Source organism: Buceros rhinoceros, unplaced genomic scaffold (genome assembly GCF_000710305.1).
Source record: "Buceros rhinoceros silvestris isolate BGI_N320 unplaced genomic scaffold, ASM71030v1 scaffold12263, whole genome shotgun sequence".
Classification (NCBI taxonomy): Eukaryota; Metazoa; Chordata; class Aves; order Bucerotiformes; family Bucerotidae; genus Buceros; species Buceros rhinoceros.
This window is the reverse complement of record NW_010404250.1, coordinates 23,714-37,033: the sequence shown is the minus strand read 5'-3', so window position 1 is coordinate 37,033 and position 13,320 is coordinate 23,714. Positions and strand designations below refer to the sequence as shown.

Below are 13,320 nucleotides of genomic sequence, written 5' to 3'. Positions count from 1 at the left end.
TACGTTGCAATTTTTCTAACTAAAAAGGCACTGTCCTGCTATTTTTGCTCTGAACAATTTGACATACTCTTTCAAGTGGATTCATTTCTACACCAACTTGTGTCTGCTTGCAAAACTGAATTTCCTTAATTTTTGTGCATGTTTATAGCATGTCATGGATGATCAGATTTTCTGTGTGTAAGCGAGGGTAAATAAAGGGAAATAGTCCATTTGATGTATAAGAGCTGTGTCAACTCCAAAGAGACCTCAGGGACTCTGCAGCCTTTTCATTTTAGAAATATTGATGTAAGTAGAAAGAAAAATAATAAGTAAAGTGTCAATCTGACAGTTTCTGAGGCTCTGCAGGAATCAAGGGTAATGCTTTCAAAATAGCTTTCAGAAAATTAAATTTCCTTTTCAACAAGACAGAGGCAATGTCTCTTCAAAGCGTACTCTGATGGTTGCTTTAACCAACATAGGGCATAGTAAAGGTTATGTAGCCTGGGTTTCTTCTGTAGTGTCTGGACAAAGGAGGCCATAGAAATGGCACAGGGAGACCCCTGCCAGCCTCTCTCCACCGAGTGAAAGCAAACCCAAAATGTAATCAGAGGCCATAAGTTTCTAAAGCTGCCTTTGTAAATGTCGTGTTCAATTTTTAGGCTTTAAGACAAGTAGAGGTAGATATCACCTGAGAATTCCAGAACTGACACAGGACCTGATACCCGTTGATTTCAGTACCTATTCAGATGGTTTAAAAACTCCTGCAGGTACTATTCAGCCTGTCCTACAAGATTTTATAGTTCTGGTTCAAAGCCATGTGTAAAATCTCCAATTTAGCCTCTTAAGGCACTGAGGCCTTTGAACATTTTCTCCAAGCCTTAGCTCTAGATGGTAGCCCTGCCCCTCCTTAGGTTCCTGTGTAGGACTAGTGAGGCAGCAAAGGTCCTGCCTGGCATAGTCTGGAGCACTTTGGGAAGGAGAATCAAGAAGAAAGGACAGCTGCAGGGGTAAGCTCGGAATGAAGCAGCCCATCTTCCTTCCCGTGTCTACCTTGTCCTACAGGTCTGGCACTCAGACCAGTTAAGAGAGTACAGCTTCAAAGAACGAGCATTTCAGCTTCAACAGTGTTTTCAGTGACACCACATTAAGAAAAATCTCAGCCTTACGCCGTGTTCCCTTTTCAGATATTGAATGCCTCAGTGCTTACTGCCCTTACAAGGTGCAAGGACCTGCTCTTAGCCACTTTAATTAGAAACTGAGATGCTCCTGGAGGAAGATTTGATAAGAGTTAAGTCACCTTTCAGAAGCTGCTGCTCTTCTTCATTCCCTACGTAGTCCAGACATCTTGTGGCTCCCTCAGCCCTGTAAAGCTGGATGTGCTTTGCTGCCAGCAGTGCTTAGGCCCTGATATTCTTGGTTTTCTTTTCCCAGGACATTTTCTCTCCAACAACACTGGCATTCATTCTTAGAAAAACACAGTACTTAACTGCCTGATGAGTTTGATCACTAATTGTCTCAATAAAATATGCAAATACAGAATCATTTCAATGCAAAGCACTTTTAAACAAAAATGATAAGGTAAATGTAATCAAGTTATAATTACTTTTTTTTTCAAGGGGACACATTACACACGCTCAGTAAATAGGATTAGTTCTAAACCTGTCTGCACATAACGGAAAAGCAGAATAGAAAATGACATTACAGCAGGGTTCAGTTCCCAAGATCTTCAGCTACTGCATGCATTACCCTTTGCACTGGCACTTCTCTAGCACGATTCGGTGCTCAGGTCAAATATAACTTTCAGGAGTTCGTAGCTGAGCATTTCTTGTGAAAGTATTCAAAGTTAAAGGTATAATTTTTTTATTCATCTCTTGTTCTCTATAAAGTTGACAGAGTGTCATAGCTGAGATACTGGTCTCTGCTCGTGAGCAAGACCAGGGGTCATAAGTCACCTGAGGTGAAGCCCTCTGCATTACAGTGCTCTTGCCCCTACCTGCAGCAGTGGAGACCCGCTCTGTGCTGTGGGACATCTCTGCAGGACATTTATTGCAAGATAATGTTGTAAAGCAATGTTCTTTTTGGAGGGCAGGTGCGCTTTTGTATTTCCTCTTTTTCTGATGCAATTTCTGCTGTTGGAAATGGTGTATGAAAGCGGTGTTCTCTCTGAATGGAAGAAAGTGAAATGAAGGTCCTTTTTTTGGCACGTTATTATGTATACAACAAGCAGGTGTGAATTAGCTCTAGGCCAAATTCTAACCTCTTTTCTCCAGCAAAAATCTGAGAACTGGCTAGTGGGGTTATTTTATATAGTTTTATGTTTACTTTGGGTGTGATTATAAGGTTACCTGTCCCATCTATTTAGGTTCTCCTTCAGAGGTAATAACATACGAGGAGAGAAAAGATTTTCTAAGAAACAAAATATCAAGAATTATACTTGGACTCCAGGCAAAATGTCTAATAGATTTCTCACTGCTGGAAACGACCCAAATTTCTGAGTTGCTTCCTGTACTGATCATTAAATATCACAATAAATATAAGGTTATCATACATGGTTTTTGGAGATCAGAAAATGCCAGTGGAATTCCTCCAGCCTGAAGCAGCTACTGCAGTTAACTGCCCTAAAATGTTCAGGCATGTGCCCTCCTGTCACACTAGTGGGTCATCACTGAGTAGCTACAGGAGCTGGACTGGTTTCCACCTGATCCCAACAACAGCTGCTTAAGCCATCACCAGCTCATCCTTTTGAGTTGCTTAACATTTTAAGAGGTTTAATTTAACATCCAAGAAATCCTAAGACTGTGAATGTGTAAAGTGCTGCCTGGCACTGTAAGTCCCCGCTCAACAAAGCTGCGGTTCAGAAGTTCTGGTTTATTTGCATGTATGGTCCTGACTTGAACTCAGGGGTTTCAGTGCATGTTCGAAACTTCAGTGCTGTCCTTTGCAAGATTTGGGCTCCACTGAACTCAATGGACCTTGTGCTGTTGCCTTCAAAGGGGCCCCAGTTTTACCCCAGGCACTTTGCTGCTTTCGAGATCTCTGTCTCCCTGTCACTGTTAGATGTGTTAACTGTGTGGTTTTTTAGCTGTTATTGTTTTCTCTTACATAAAACTTCATGCACTCTTGAGAATTGATTTATTTAACCAAATCTCCTTCGTTATTCTTACGACCCTCATCTCTGTGCACTTCAACTTCCAACCGCACTGGAAGGAATTAGTTTTAAGGTTCATATAGCACTTTATCTCTCAGTGGAGCACAGGATATGTTCAGTTTCTTCCAGCTTTTATTAAGTTGTTATACTGATGCATCAAATCTTAGGGGGAGATGTTCTTGATTACAAACTTTTTTTCAACTGTGCGTGGTCACGAAATTGCTTTCCTAGGATTTGTTTGAATTGTAGTGTAGCTGCTATAAATTTGCTGTAGAATCTGTTTGAAACTCCTCAGTACTGGCTTTCTGTTCCAGATCAGTAAAAAAATGATGAATTAAAATGATAGATGCTTATGTATATGTTAAGTTATTGTTAAGAACAGTTATCTTGAGAATTTCTGTGTCCTGGCACTTTAGGTATTTTGGGATTCAGATACCCTTTGTTTTCCTGGGGTTTTGTTGGATTCCATCACTCTTTTCCTACATGTGATTGAAGGAGATGGATCTACTCCACTTTGTGTTCTGGCCCCTTTCCCTCTAGTCATTCATGACAGCACTTTCAAACTCCGGTAGTATTTTTTCAGAGCAACACATGAACTTTTCACTGGCTGAAGGTCAAAACTGACTTGGAGAACAGATGGAGTGTGGAAGGATGAACCTTTGCCACCTGCTGAGCATTAACACCTGCTTATTTGTTACATCTGTCCACTGCAGCTTAGAGGCTCCTGAAAATTTTACCCAAGTGATTTAAGACTTGCTATCAAACTGAGTGCAAATGCTTTTTGCAGAAGAGGTGTTGGTTTTACCTTTTTACTCAGCCTGCACATTCTGTGGGCTTAGGATGGCAATTAACTCAGTGTGCTTAGACTCCAGAAGTCTTAGACTCTAAAAGTGGGTCTTTGGTTTTGTTGAGATGCTACTGGAATGAAATTAAAAAAGAGCAACATCGAGATGGCACTGAATGCAAAGTGTGAACATGTTAAAAACATAGATTTAGGATTTCAGTTAATTTCATACAACAGCATGTTTACTCCCCCTTGAGACTGGTTTTATTTGGAGGTTCCAGAAAAAGTAGAATAAGAATAGTTTGTCTCCAACCCACCAACTCCAAATGAAGGCATTGCAGCCACATAATCAGTGAGGAAGCTATGACCCTTTCTGATCCTCCCTCTGTTTGTGGTCAGATACGTGTGCTGTTGTCTTTCTGCAGTAGCTCTCTGAAAGATGCTTCCTGGGGGGTGACGTGACACTAAATCAGGAGTTATTTCTGTGCTTTTCAAGACTGGCCCCTGGATTTGGGTATGTGCATTTAGAGTAGCTGGCAACTGTATTTCGGTCAGAAAATTAGACAGTTGATCATTGAAATGCTCTATATCAGGAAACAGCAATATTGTATTTATGTAGCATGAAAGAAGCTGTGAATGAATAGGTGGTTCACTTGTCTCAGCAGAATATGTAATATATTTATCCTTGTTACTGTGTGTTTAAAATTAGAAGCTTGCTTTTTAACTTCGTGGAGTGTAGTTTATTGGCCTGATCCAAGGTCTACTGACATGGAGAGATGTTAACTTTTTTTAGGGCCTATGTCCTCAAGGGTAAAACTCAAGAAGAGTAATTCAAGAAATATTGTGTTGTGGATTTTATTCCTAAATACTTGTAATGAGGTTGTAAATAATAAAAATGGAAAACAATGTGTTCCTACTTTTTTTTTTCCCTGTTTATCAAGGGAAGAATATGCTGTGCATCCTTGCCAAAATCCAGAAGTGAGTACAAGTCAGAAGAGAACTTGTCTATCGTTCAGATAACTACCTTCTTTATTGCAAATGTATCCTAAATGACTTTAATGAACTTGCCCAGCTCATAAGAAGCTAAAAAGATCTGATCGTAACAAGACATTTCTAACCTTATTTCGGATTATGTGGGGTTATGACCCTCTGAGAATATAACCAACCTTCTTTTCTGGTTTTCTGCAGGTTGAGAAACAACAATTATAAAAACATGCATCGAAGGCACACAACCCTTCGGGAGAAGGGCCGGAGGCAGGCCATCCGGGGCCCAGCCTACATGTTCAATGAGAAAGGCACCAGCCTGACTGCAGAAGAGGAACGCTTTCTTGATTCTGCAGAATATGGCAACATTCCTGTTGTGCGAAAAATGCTGGAGGAATCCAAAACCTTGAACTTTAATTGTGTTGATTATATGGGACAAAACGCCCTTCAGTTAGCTGTAGGGAATGAGCATCTGGAAGTGACGGAGCTCCTCCTCAAAAAGGAGAATCTCGCTCGAGTTGGAGATGCACTTTTGTTAGCCATCAGTAAAGGATACGTGCGCATCGTAGAAGCAATATTGAACCATCCAGCCTTTGCACAAGGACAGCGTCTCACACTCAGTCCCCTTGAGCAGGAACTGAGAGATGATGATTTTTACGCCTATGATGAAGATGGAACTCGTTTCTCCCATGACATTACCCCTATCATACTTGCTGCCCACTGCCAGGAGTATGAAATTGTTCACATCTTACTTCTAAAAGGCGCACGGATCGAAAGGCCACATGACTATTTTTGCAAGTGCAATGAGTGTATTGAGAAGCAGAGGAAAGATTCCTTTAGTCACTCTCGATCGAGAATGAATGCCTACAAAGGATTAGCCAGTGCTGCTTATTTGTCTCTTTCCAGTGAAGACCCTGTCCTTACCGCTTTAGAGCTAAGCAATGAACTGGCCAGACTGGCCAACATTGAAACTGAATTTAAGGTAATTTGCCACAGTGCCTTTTTCCTTGGGCTGAAAGAGTTCAGGGTACTGTGTGTTTTACATGTTCGATCAAATCTCGGTTTACTCTTTGAGGGGGTGGGGGAGGAAGCAGAAGCTGCAGAAACTGCCAGATGTGTTGACTACACGTCGGTTCAGATCACTGTTCATTCTCCAGTTAATGAAGGTTTGAAACGGAATGTTGCATATTATTAACAGATATCTCCTTACTCAGAGTTTTTATGTTACACACTGTGATTGATGAGAATCTCTAGTTTGCAGCAAGAATAAAAATCAGATTATTAACAAAAATGGAGACTCAATTTTTCTACCAAAGGTAAGTCTCTCTAATGGAGCAATCTATTTTAAAGGCAGAGCTCTAGAGGTTGGTTTAATGGCATAAGAATCCAGTACATCTAGTTCTGTTGCAATGATAAAAGATATGAATTAAGCAATTTTGGTTCTCTGTCAAATAATTTAAATTGCATTGCATCTTAATGGTTTGGTACTACATCTGTATATGATGAATTTCATGAAAAAGGAGGAGAGAGATGATTAAGAGATTGTTATGAAGTTTATCATCATGCCAAACATAACAGTGGAACTTGCAGAACTCTTTAAAAGTTATTCAAGACTTTCATTACCATAATGAGTTTGTCCAGAGTCATTTGCATTATTTCTCTAAGTCATTTACATGACATAAATAGCATTCTCTCCCTTTCTAAAATAAATTAGTCATGGAAAAAAAATAATTTTCAGTGCCTCAGTCATCAGCCTAAAACTACTTTCTGACTTAGGACTATTGTGCTGCTACAATCATGATCAGCAACACTAGGGTAATAAAATCTATGTTGTGAGTAAATGGGGTAGGATGCCTGCCAGCAATCCATTATTTTTAATTTAGAAGACTATCCAAGCATCCATTTCAGGATTTGTATCTATATGCTTTCCAATTTAAAAACTGTGAAGGAAGCATGTTCTCAGGCTGTTGCCTTTGAAACAATGTAGGTTGTCTCTAACAGGAAAAAATATCCAAACCACTGACTTCTTTTAGCAAAAAATTAGGGCAAAATCTTTCAAACTCTTTTTACCTATGTTAATCAGAATTGCAAGGACACAATAAATGAAAAGGGAGTTTTTATTTGCATGACATTCTGTCCTAGTGAAACGGCCTCATGGGGTTCAGTGAATCTGGCTGCTCGAGTGAGGGTTACTCCAGTGTAAACCTGTTCTGGGCTCACAGTTAGCGTTAATACCTTGTTAATGCTCCAACTTCTGTTCAGTAGAAAAATATGTATTGTATGGAGCATGAGCAGCCTCCGTATTACATTCCTGTCCCTTCTGAGAAGTGTCTTGCTGCAAAAAAATAAATCTATTTCTTCCGGAATCCCTCCTTTTGTTCATAGAGCTGCCAGTGCGGTCTAGACCGGCACTGGCAGGTACATCAATCCTCCCAGAGCAAACAAGCAATCAAATGTTAAATAGTCTCAGGATGGTTATATCTCCCCAGCACTGGCAAATGGACGCGAGTAAATCAATAGAAAAAAACATCAGAAACCCTTTGCCAAATTACTGTATTTCCAGGAAGGCTTTTGAATTTCATTGCCTTATTGGCAGGTTCTGTGCAACACACGTCTACATACGTTAGTGAGGTGTCTCAGAGGTACCCACAGCACTAGTTCACTTCAAAGGCGTCACGCTCCTTTAGCATATTAATCCTTCCAGAAATAAGAAACTTCTCAAGATTATAATGTATTCTCACCTTAGAAAAAAAAATCAGATGTATGTATTTATGCAAAAATATTTATTCATATTAACATAATCAGTGTGATGTGGAATAGGGTATTAATAAAATGGTAAGGTTTTTTCACAGAACATGACATTTTGAGAATTCATTTCTAAAAAAGAACACGATTGCTGGAAATGCATTTAAGAAGCCCATGAATAATGAAAATTTATGAAATCAGATAAGATCCAGAGGACTTTTTTATGTGCCTAAAATAATACTTTCCTAGATTTTAAAAATTTTATTGCGAAAGTTCTGCAATTCCACTTGGTGCTCAACAGATCTACAAAATTATCACTTGGGATTACTTCAGAATAGTTATTTATATGCAATCTTAGCGGTACAGTTTCCAGGAGGTACAAAAAGTCCTTGAAACGGAAGGACACGAGTAAGATTTTAATAATGTGGGTGGACAAATAGTAATTAAGTAACCTCTGAAGAAACTCCTAGCATGAGTTAATTAAAATATAAATGCCTCGCCTCTCACCTGCTGCTTGCTGCCCTAAATCTCTTATGCAATAGCACCATTCAGGAGCCAGTATACTCACTATATTTTTAGAGAAAGTAGATTTTTTTTTTAAAGTGAGTTGCTTTTTCATACAGTTATAAAAGGTGAAAGGAAACTGCCACGTGAACCACTTTAAAGGAGAAAAGTTGCATTAGCTGCGGTTGGCCACAGTTTGAGAGAGGTTTCAATGAAGGTTACTGAATGAAAACAATTCCATCTATTCTTTTTTAACAGCAGCAGAAGCTGAATAGATTGTTCTCCCCCTGAACTGCTGAGATTCCGTCATACACCGCACTCCTTACGAAATGTCTGTGCGTAAGCACCACACATCACAAAGCAGTATGGGAGTGTTACTAAGGTGAAAACAGGAGTCTGGACATACGCTAGCTCACACTGCTGGCCTTCGGCAGCCTTCCTGTTGACCGATTAATAGGTCTTTAACAGCAAGAGTAGATGTCCTGGCTATCAGTCTGGAGTGGGTATTCTGCCCCATTGAACTCTTTTGTTGAGGTGCTGATTTTGGTCAAGGCAGTCAGCTCCTGTGTGGCTTCCCACACACCGCGAAGAATAATAACAGTGGAGACTTGGAGCTGGAAGAAAGAGGGAAGCTGTTGGAGCTGATCAATGCTGATGGTTTTACTGGAGCAGATACTCTGCTGGGGTAAATCAGCGCTATTTCACTGCAGCTTAGATGGGGCCACAGAAGGTGAGGCTCTATCCCAGTATTTAGAGGAAATGTAGAGTTAAGATCAGTGCTGCTGTGCCATTATTTCAAGCAAATACCAGCTTTTGCAATGCTTATTGAAGAGGAAGGGAAAAGTCACACAGAATTACTTCTGTTTTTTCCCATAAGTTGTCTAATGTCAAAATCCTTCAAAAAAGTTTTCCTATTTATAGGAGAAAAAGAATAACTTTGAAAGATGTGGTATATGAGTCTAGAAATGAATAATCCCCCTTCCCCAAAATAAGGTGAAAAATATTGAACTGGTTGTTTCTACTGAAAATACTATCAGTGTGACTGCATTGAATGTCCTGGCAATGAAAGCCCCCCTCTCTTTAACTCAAATTAAAAAAAAAAAAAAAAATCTGTGTACACTCCCATTTCATTCAAAGTTGGCAGATCCTGGGCCTGAATCATAAAGTGAATAATCCTTCTCTTATTTACCAGTGTACTCAGTTTGCTTTGCTCCTATAAGTAAGCTTGATGTCACCTCAGTATGAAAAATACAGCCAGAATTTGTCCATATGAACAAGCCATCACCCATGAGCCAGGCTGATGAGAATTGCTCTCTTCTCCGGCCCAGAGGAATCGATCTTCCCATGTCACCTTGGCATGAAACCATATGCAGATGTCTTCACAGTTACCAGCTGTCCCAAGCCAGGAGACTCATGTCTCAGACTGTAATATTAAAAACATTTTTATAAGTCCATCGAACCTCTTAGGAGATTGCATTTCCAGCAAACCTTCTGCAGGAAATGCCCTTGCATATGTCTTTAACAGTGTTAGGCTCAATATCACCATCTGCGTCCTGGGAACGGTGAGTGAAACACAGACTAATAAGCTCTGTTGGTGTGTTCTAAAGCTGTGACAGTGCACTCCTGTTCCTGGGGAGATCCCACTGTACACCTGGGTCTGGTTTACAGCCTCGAGTGCTCTCAAATGAGCCTGCGTGCTTGTGTGCGTCAGGAAACGTCCTGGTGATGAAGACAGCCAGCCAATTCATTCCATTTAGCAATCCAGACAAATTAAACTACAGAATCGCAAAGGAGGCTATGAGAAGATCTTACCAAGCACAAGTGGTACATAGAATCTTAGCTCCTGTTGATTAAAATGTCACCAAAGGCATGATCAAAACTACCACCTGGAAAACGTGGTGTGTGGTCTTCGTTTACCAATCGTACCAACATTGGCGTTTCATATACTACAGTGCAGCATCTTTTTTTTTTTTTCTAAATTTTGTGCCTCTTGCTGCCACTTTTCTTTCAAGTGTTGTCCTTTCTCTTAAAAATGTTGGGACCCAAGAGCAGACCCTGGCTGTGAGCCTGCTCTTGAGTGCAGGTGAGCATCATGTCCAGGCTCCGCTGGCTGATGGGCTCCAACAGTGCTATTTGTGGGGAGCGATGGCTTGTGTGGCTGCAAGATGCCTACAGAGATGTGCCTGCTAGGAACCGCTTGTTGTGTCACTGGGGCTGCAGTGATGCAAACCAGGTGAAGCCCCAACTCCCTGAATTCTCACGATGCTGGAAGAACGGCTAAACAGCCCTGGAGACGTGGTGACTCGTAGCTGTTAGGGATGATCTGGCATTCCCGCAGCACAGCTCTTGCTGCAGTAAGTCAGCCCCACTTTTTTTTCTACCTCAGTATAAAATGTTAAACTTCACAGGATGCGCTTTGTTTGCCAAAACTTCTTGGGAGAAATTACCTTGTAAATTGTCTCAGTATTTCTGGCTTTATCTCTGCAAATGAGAAATTGGGACCAGATACTGTTTGAGGAGGACACTGAACTGCTGTTGCAAAGTATAAGCACTGATGTGTCTGGTTATAACTTGTTGAAAAGCTGCAGCTTTTTTTTTTTTATTTGGGGGGTGTTATTTTTAAATTTGTAAGAAAATAAGAAGAGATGGTACTAAATATAGAGAAAATAAGATCCCAAAATTATTTGAAGGCCTAAAAAAGCTTGGAAAGAAGAGCTGACTGCAAAAGCTGAACTCTGTGGTCCCAATGCAGAAATTTTGGGAAGCAAAACAGTAGAAAGGGGAAATATTTTGTGAGAATGGAGGATAGCAGTGGCTTGGGAAGAGAAAGATTCTGGAAAACCATCAGGCTGTAAAACAGTGAGGCTGCACCTAGAAACTCTGCTTCATACCCAAATGGAACAAACTCTTGAGTTGTTTGCTGTCGGGATGGGCTGATTGGAGACAGCCCCTGAAACTCATCTCCCGTTAAAAAAAGAGTTTGTAGTGGGAGCCTCCCTAATTAGCCTCATGAGCTCTCTTGTAAATCAATCAATTTTTCCTCTGACCCATTCTTCCTTGAGTGATCTTTTCATTCCTTTGTAATCTCTCTTCAACATATTCTCTGGCGGACTTCCTGCCTCCCATATATTTGGGAACACCTTTTATGACTCATATTTATTACTTCAGCAAGATGCTCTTTGAAACTTTAGTGGTTTTATCTCTAGGCTTTCATTGAATTCTCCAGAATTTCTGTTCTTTTGTATTTTTTTTTCCTCCTAGAGAGGACTTGCATTTTTTAAAGAGATGGCTTTCTAGCTGTTCATCTTCTTTTTTTATTTTTTCTGCTGTTTCACTTTGCTGGAAGAGGAGACAGAAAGGAACTTCTGAAATCTGGTCTGGTATGCAGAATATGTTCACTCCCTTTTACTATTTTTATTTTCTCCTGCACAAGTATCATCGATCTTACCTAGTTCCTGGTTTGAAGATTAAATATCACCATTATAAATACTATTATATGAATGGTCACTGTTCCTAAGTGATTGTCTCTTGCACCAGGTCCTGCACGCAGTCATGAAGCAACTGCTATTTCTCCTCCTGTGAGTTTTCTGACAGCCAGTCCGAAAAGCAGCTGCTTGGGAGTGAAAAGAAAAACACCCCTTGTCATTGCACCACTCTCCACCGCTACCTCTTCTGGCTCTCTTGGCTAAATTCCTAACTGAGAGAGCAGGCTGCTGGGTTATTCAGCTTTATCCCAACTTAATACCTGCTGACACAGGGCTTTGATGTGCCCGGGCCAGAAGATCCCTTTCAGACCCTTTTTGTGTTGCAGTTTATGTTCTAATTAGCTTGTTCTCTGCTTCTGGATATGAACTTTTCCAGGGCAATCTTTAATGAGAACATTACTTTTTCTTAGAGATGGTGTCAGGGATGTGGTTTGGTGGGGTTTTTGCCTTTAAACAGGACTGTGTTGGGTTACTTTCTCCTCTCACCTAAAAGCCAATTTTCTCTACTCTCTTGCAAATGTGTACATTCTTTTTTTCAATTTTCACTTGTGCAAATCAAATGCATAAGCAGGTACAACCAATTATCCACCTCATAGTACAAGAAAGAATCAAGTCCCAGTAAAGCAGGAAAACAATTTTCCTATTACTAAATTTCTAACTTATTGTTGGAACAAATTAGGTATAAAAATAAGAGAGGAAATTAAAAATGATAATGGAAATAGCCTGGGAGAAGAATATATTTAAGCTTTGGAGAGAAATTTGTGTTTGGCTCATTGAGTGGCGCTCACTTTGTACATGAGGAACTCATTCTCTGTGCTGTTCTTTTTCAGAGACAAATCCACTAATAATAAATGCTCTGTTGAATTTCTCTTGAGAGCTAAATTAATCAATTGCAGATATGTATTGCATGATTGTGTAGCAGAGGATGTAGTAAATGGGTGTAGAGAACACTTCTAACCTTAAAAAACCAGCAAATTTGTGACTCTTGCATTGTTCTCTTTAAATATTTATAAATTAAGAAATATCCTCTATGTTTTGAGAGCTGTTATTGAAGTGCTCTTTCTATGCCTGTTCTGTGATTAAATAATTTTCTGCCTGGCATGTTGCCCAAGCAAAATGGTTTTAAAACATTGCATGAGAAGAAAATCTCCAAAGCTTTTCAGAGTGGTTTAGAACCGACGCCAAAGCTGTGATGCCTGGAGCTGTCTTGAAAAAAATGTATTTGTATCTGCGAATGTGAAGGTGTGCGAGCATCTGTCTGTGTCCATCGACGGTAAAGCAGAGCAGAGGGTGCTGTGATTCTTAGTGAAGGGTATAACTCAGCTGTTTACAACCCGCACCTGCACTCAGAAAAAAAAGACCATTATTCATGGAAGCTGTATCTAGGGACAGCAGTAGCCACAGAGCAGTCACATCAAATCAGATCCTGGCCACTGCTGCGAGGTCGTTTAACCTATTTTATGGATGATTGAGTGACACTGTTGTTAAAATATCCCAGCTCACTTTGGTCGGAAGCTGTATCGGGGGACAGCTTTAGCCACAGAGCAGTCACATCAAATCAGATCCTGGCCACTGCTGCGAGGTCGTTTAACCTATTTTATGGATGATTGAGTGACACTGTTGTTAAAATATCCCAGCTCACTTTGGTCAGGAAAGAAAATGAAAAACTATTTAAAAGTTGGCAAAATACT

At 40.2% G+C, this 13,320-nt stretch overlaps 1 protein-coding gene across 1 annotated transcript in view; it reads left to right on the top strand.

Moving 5' to 3' along the window:
* Nucleotides 1–5,099: 5,099 nt before the first annotated feature.
* The window catches only part of LOC104490978 (short transient receptor potential channel 7-like), a gene marked incomplete at both ends in the record, with an annotated part of 20,582 nt that continues 12,361 nt past the window's right edge, over nt 5,100–13,320 (top strand). Inside the window, one exon of the mRNA XM_010133333.1 lies at nt 5,100–5,877. Within this exon, the coding sequence (XP_010131635.1) occupies nt 5,100–5,877 (778 nt within the window). The remainder of the gene's footprint in view (nt 5,878–13,320) is intronic.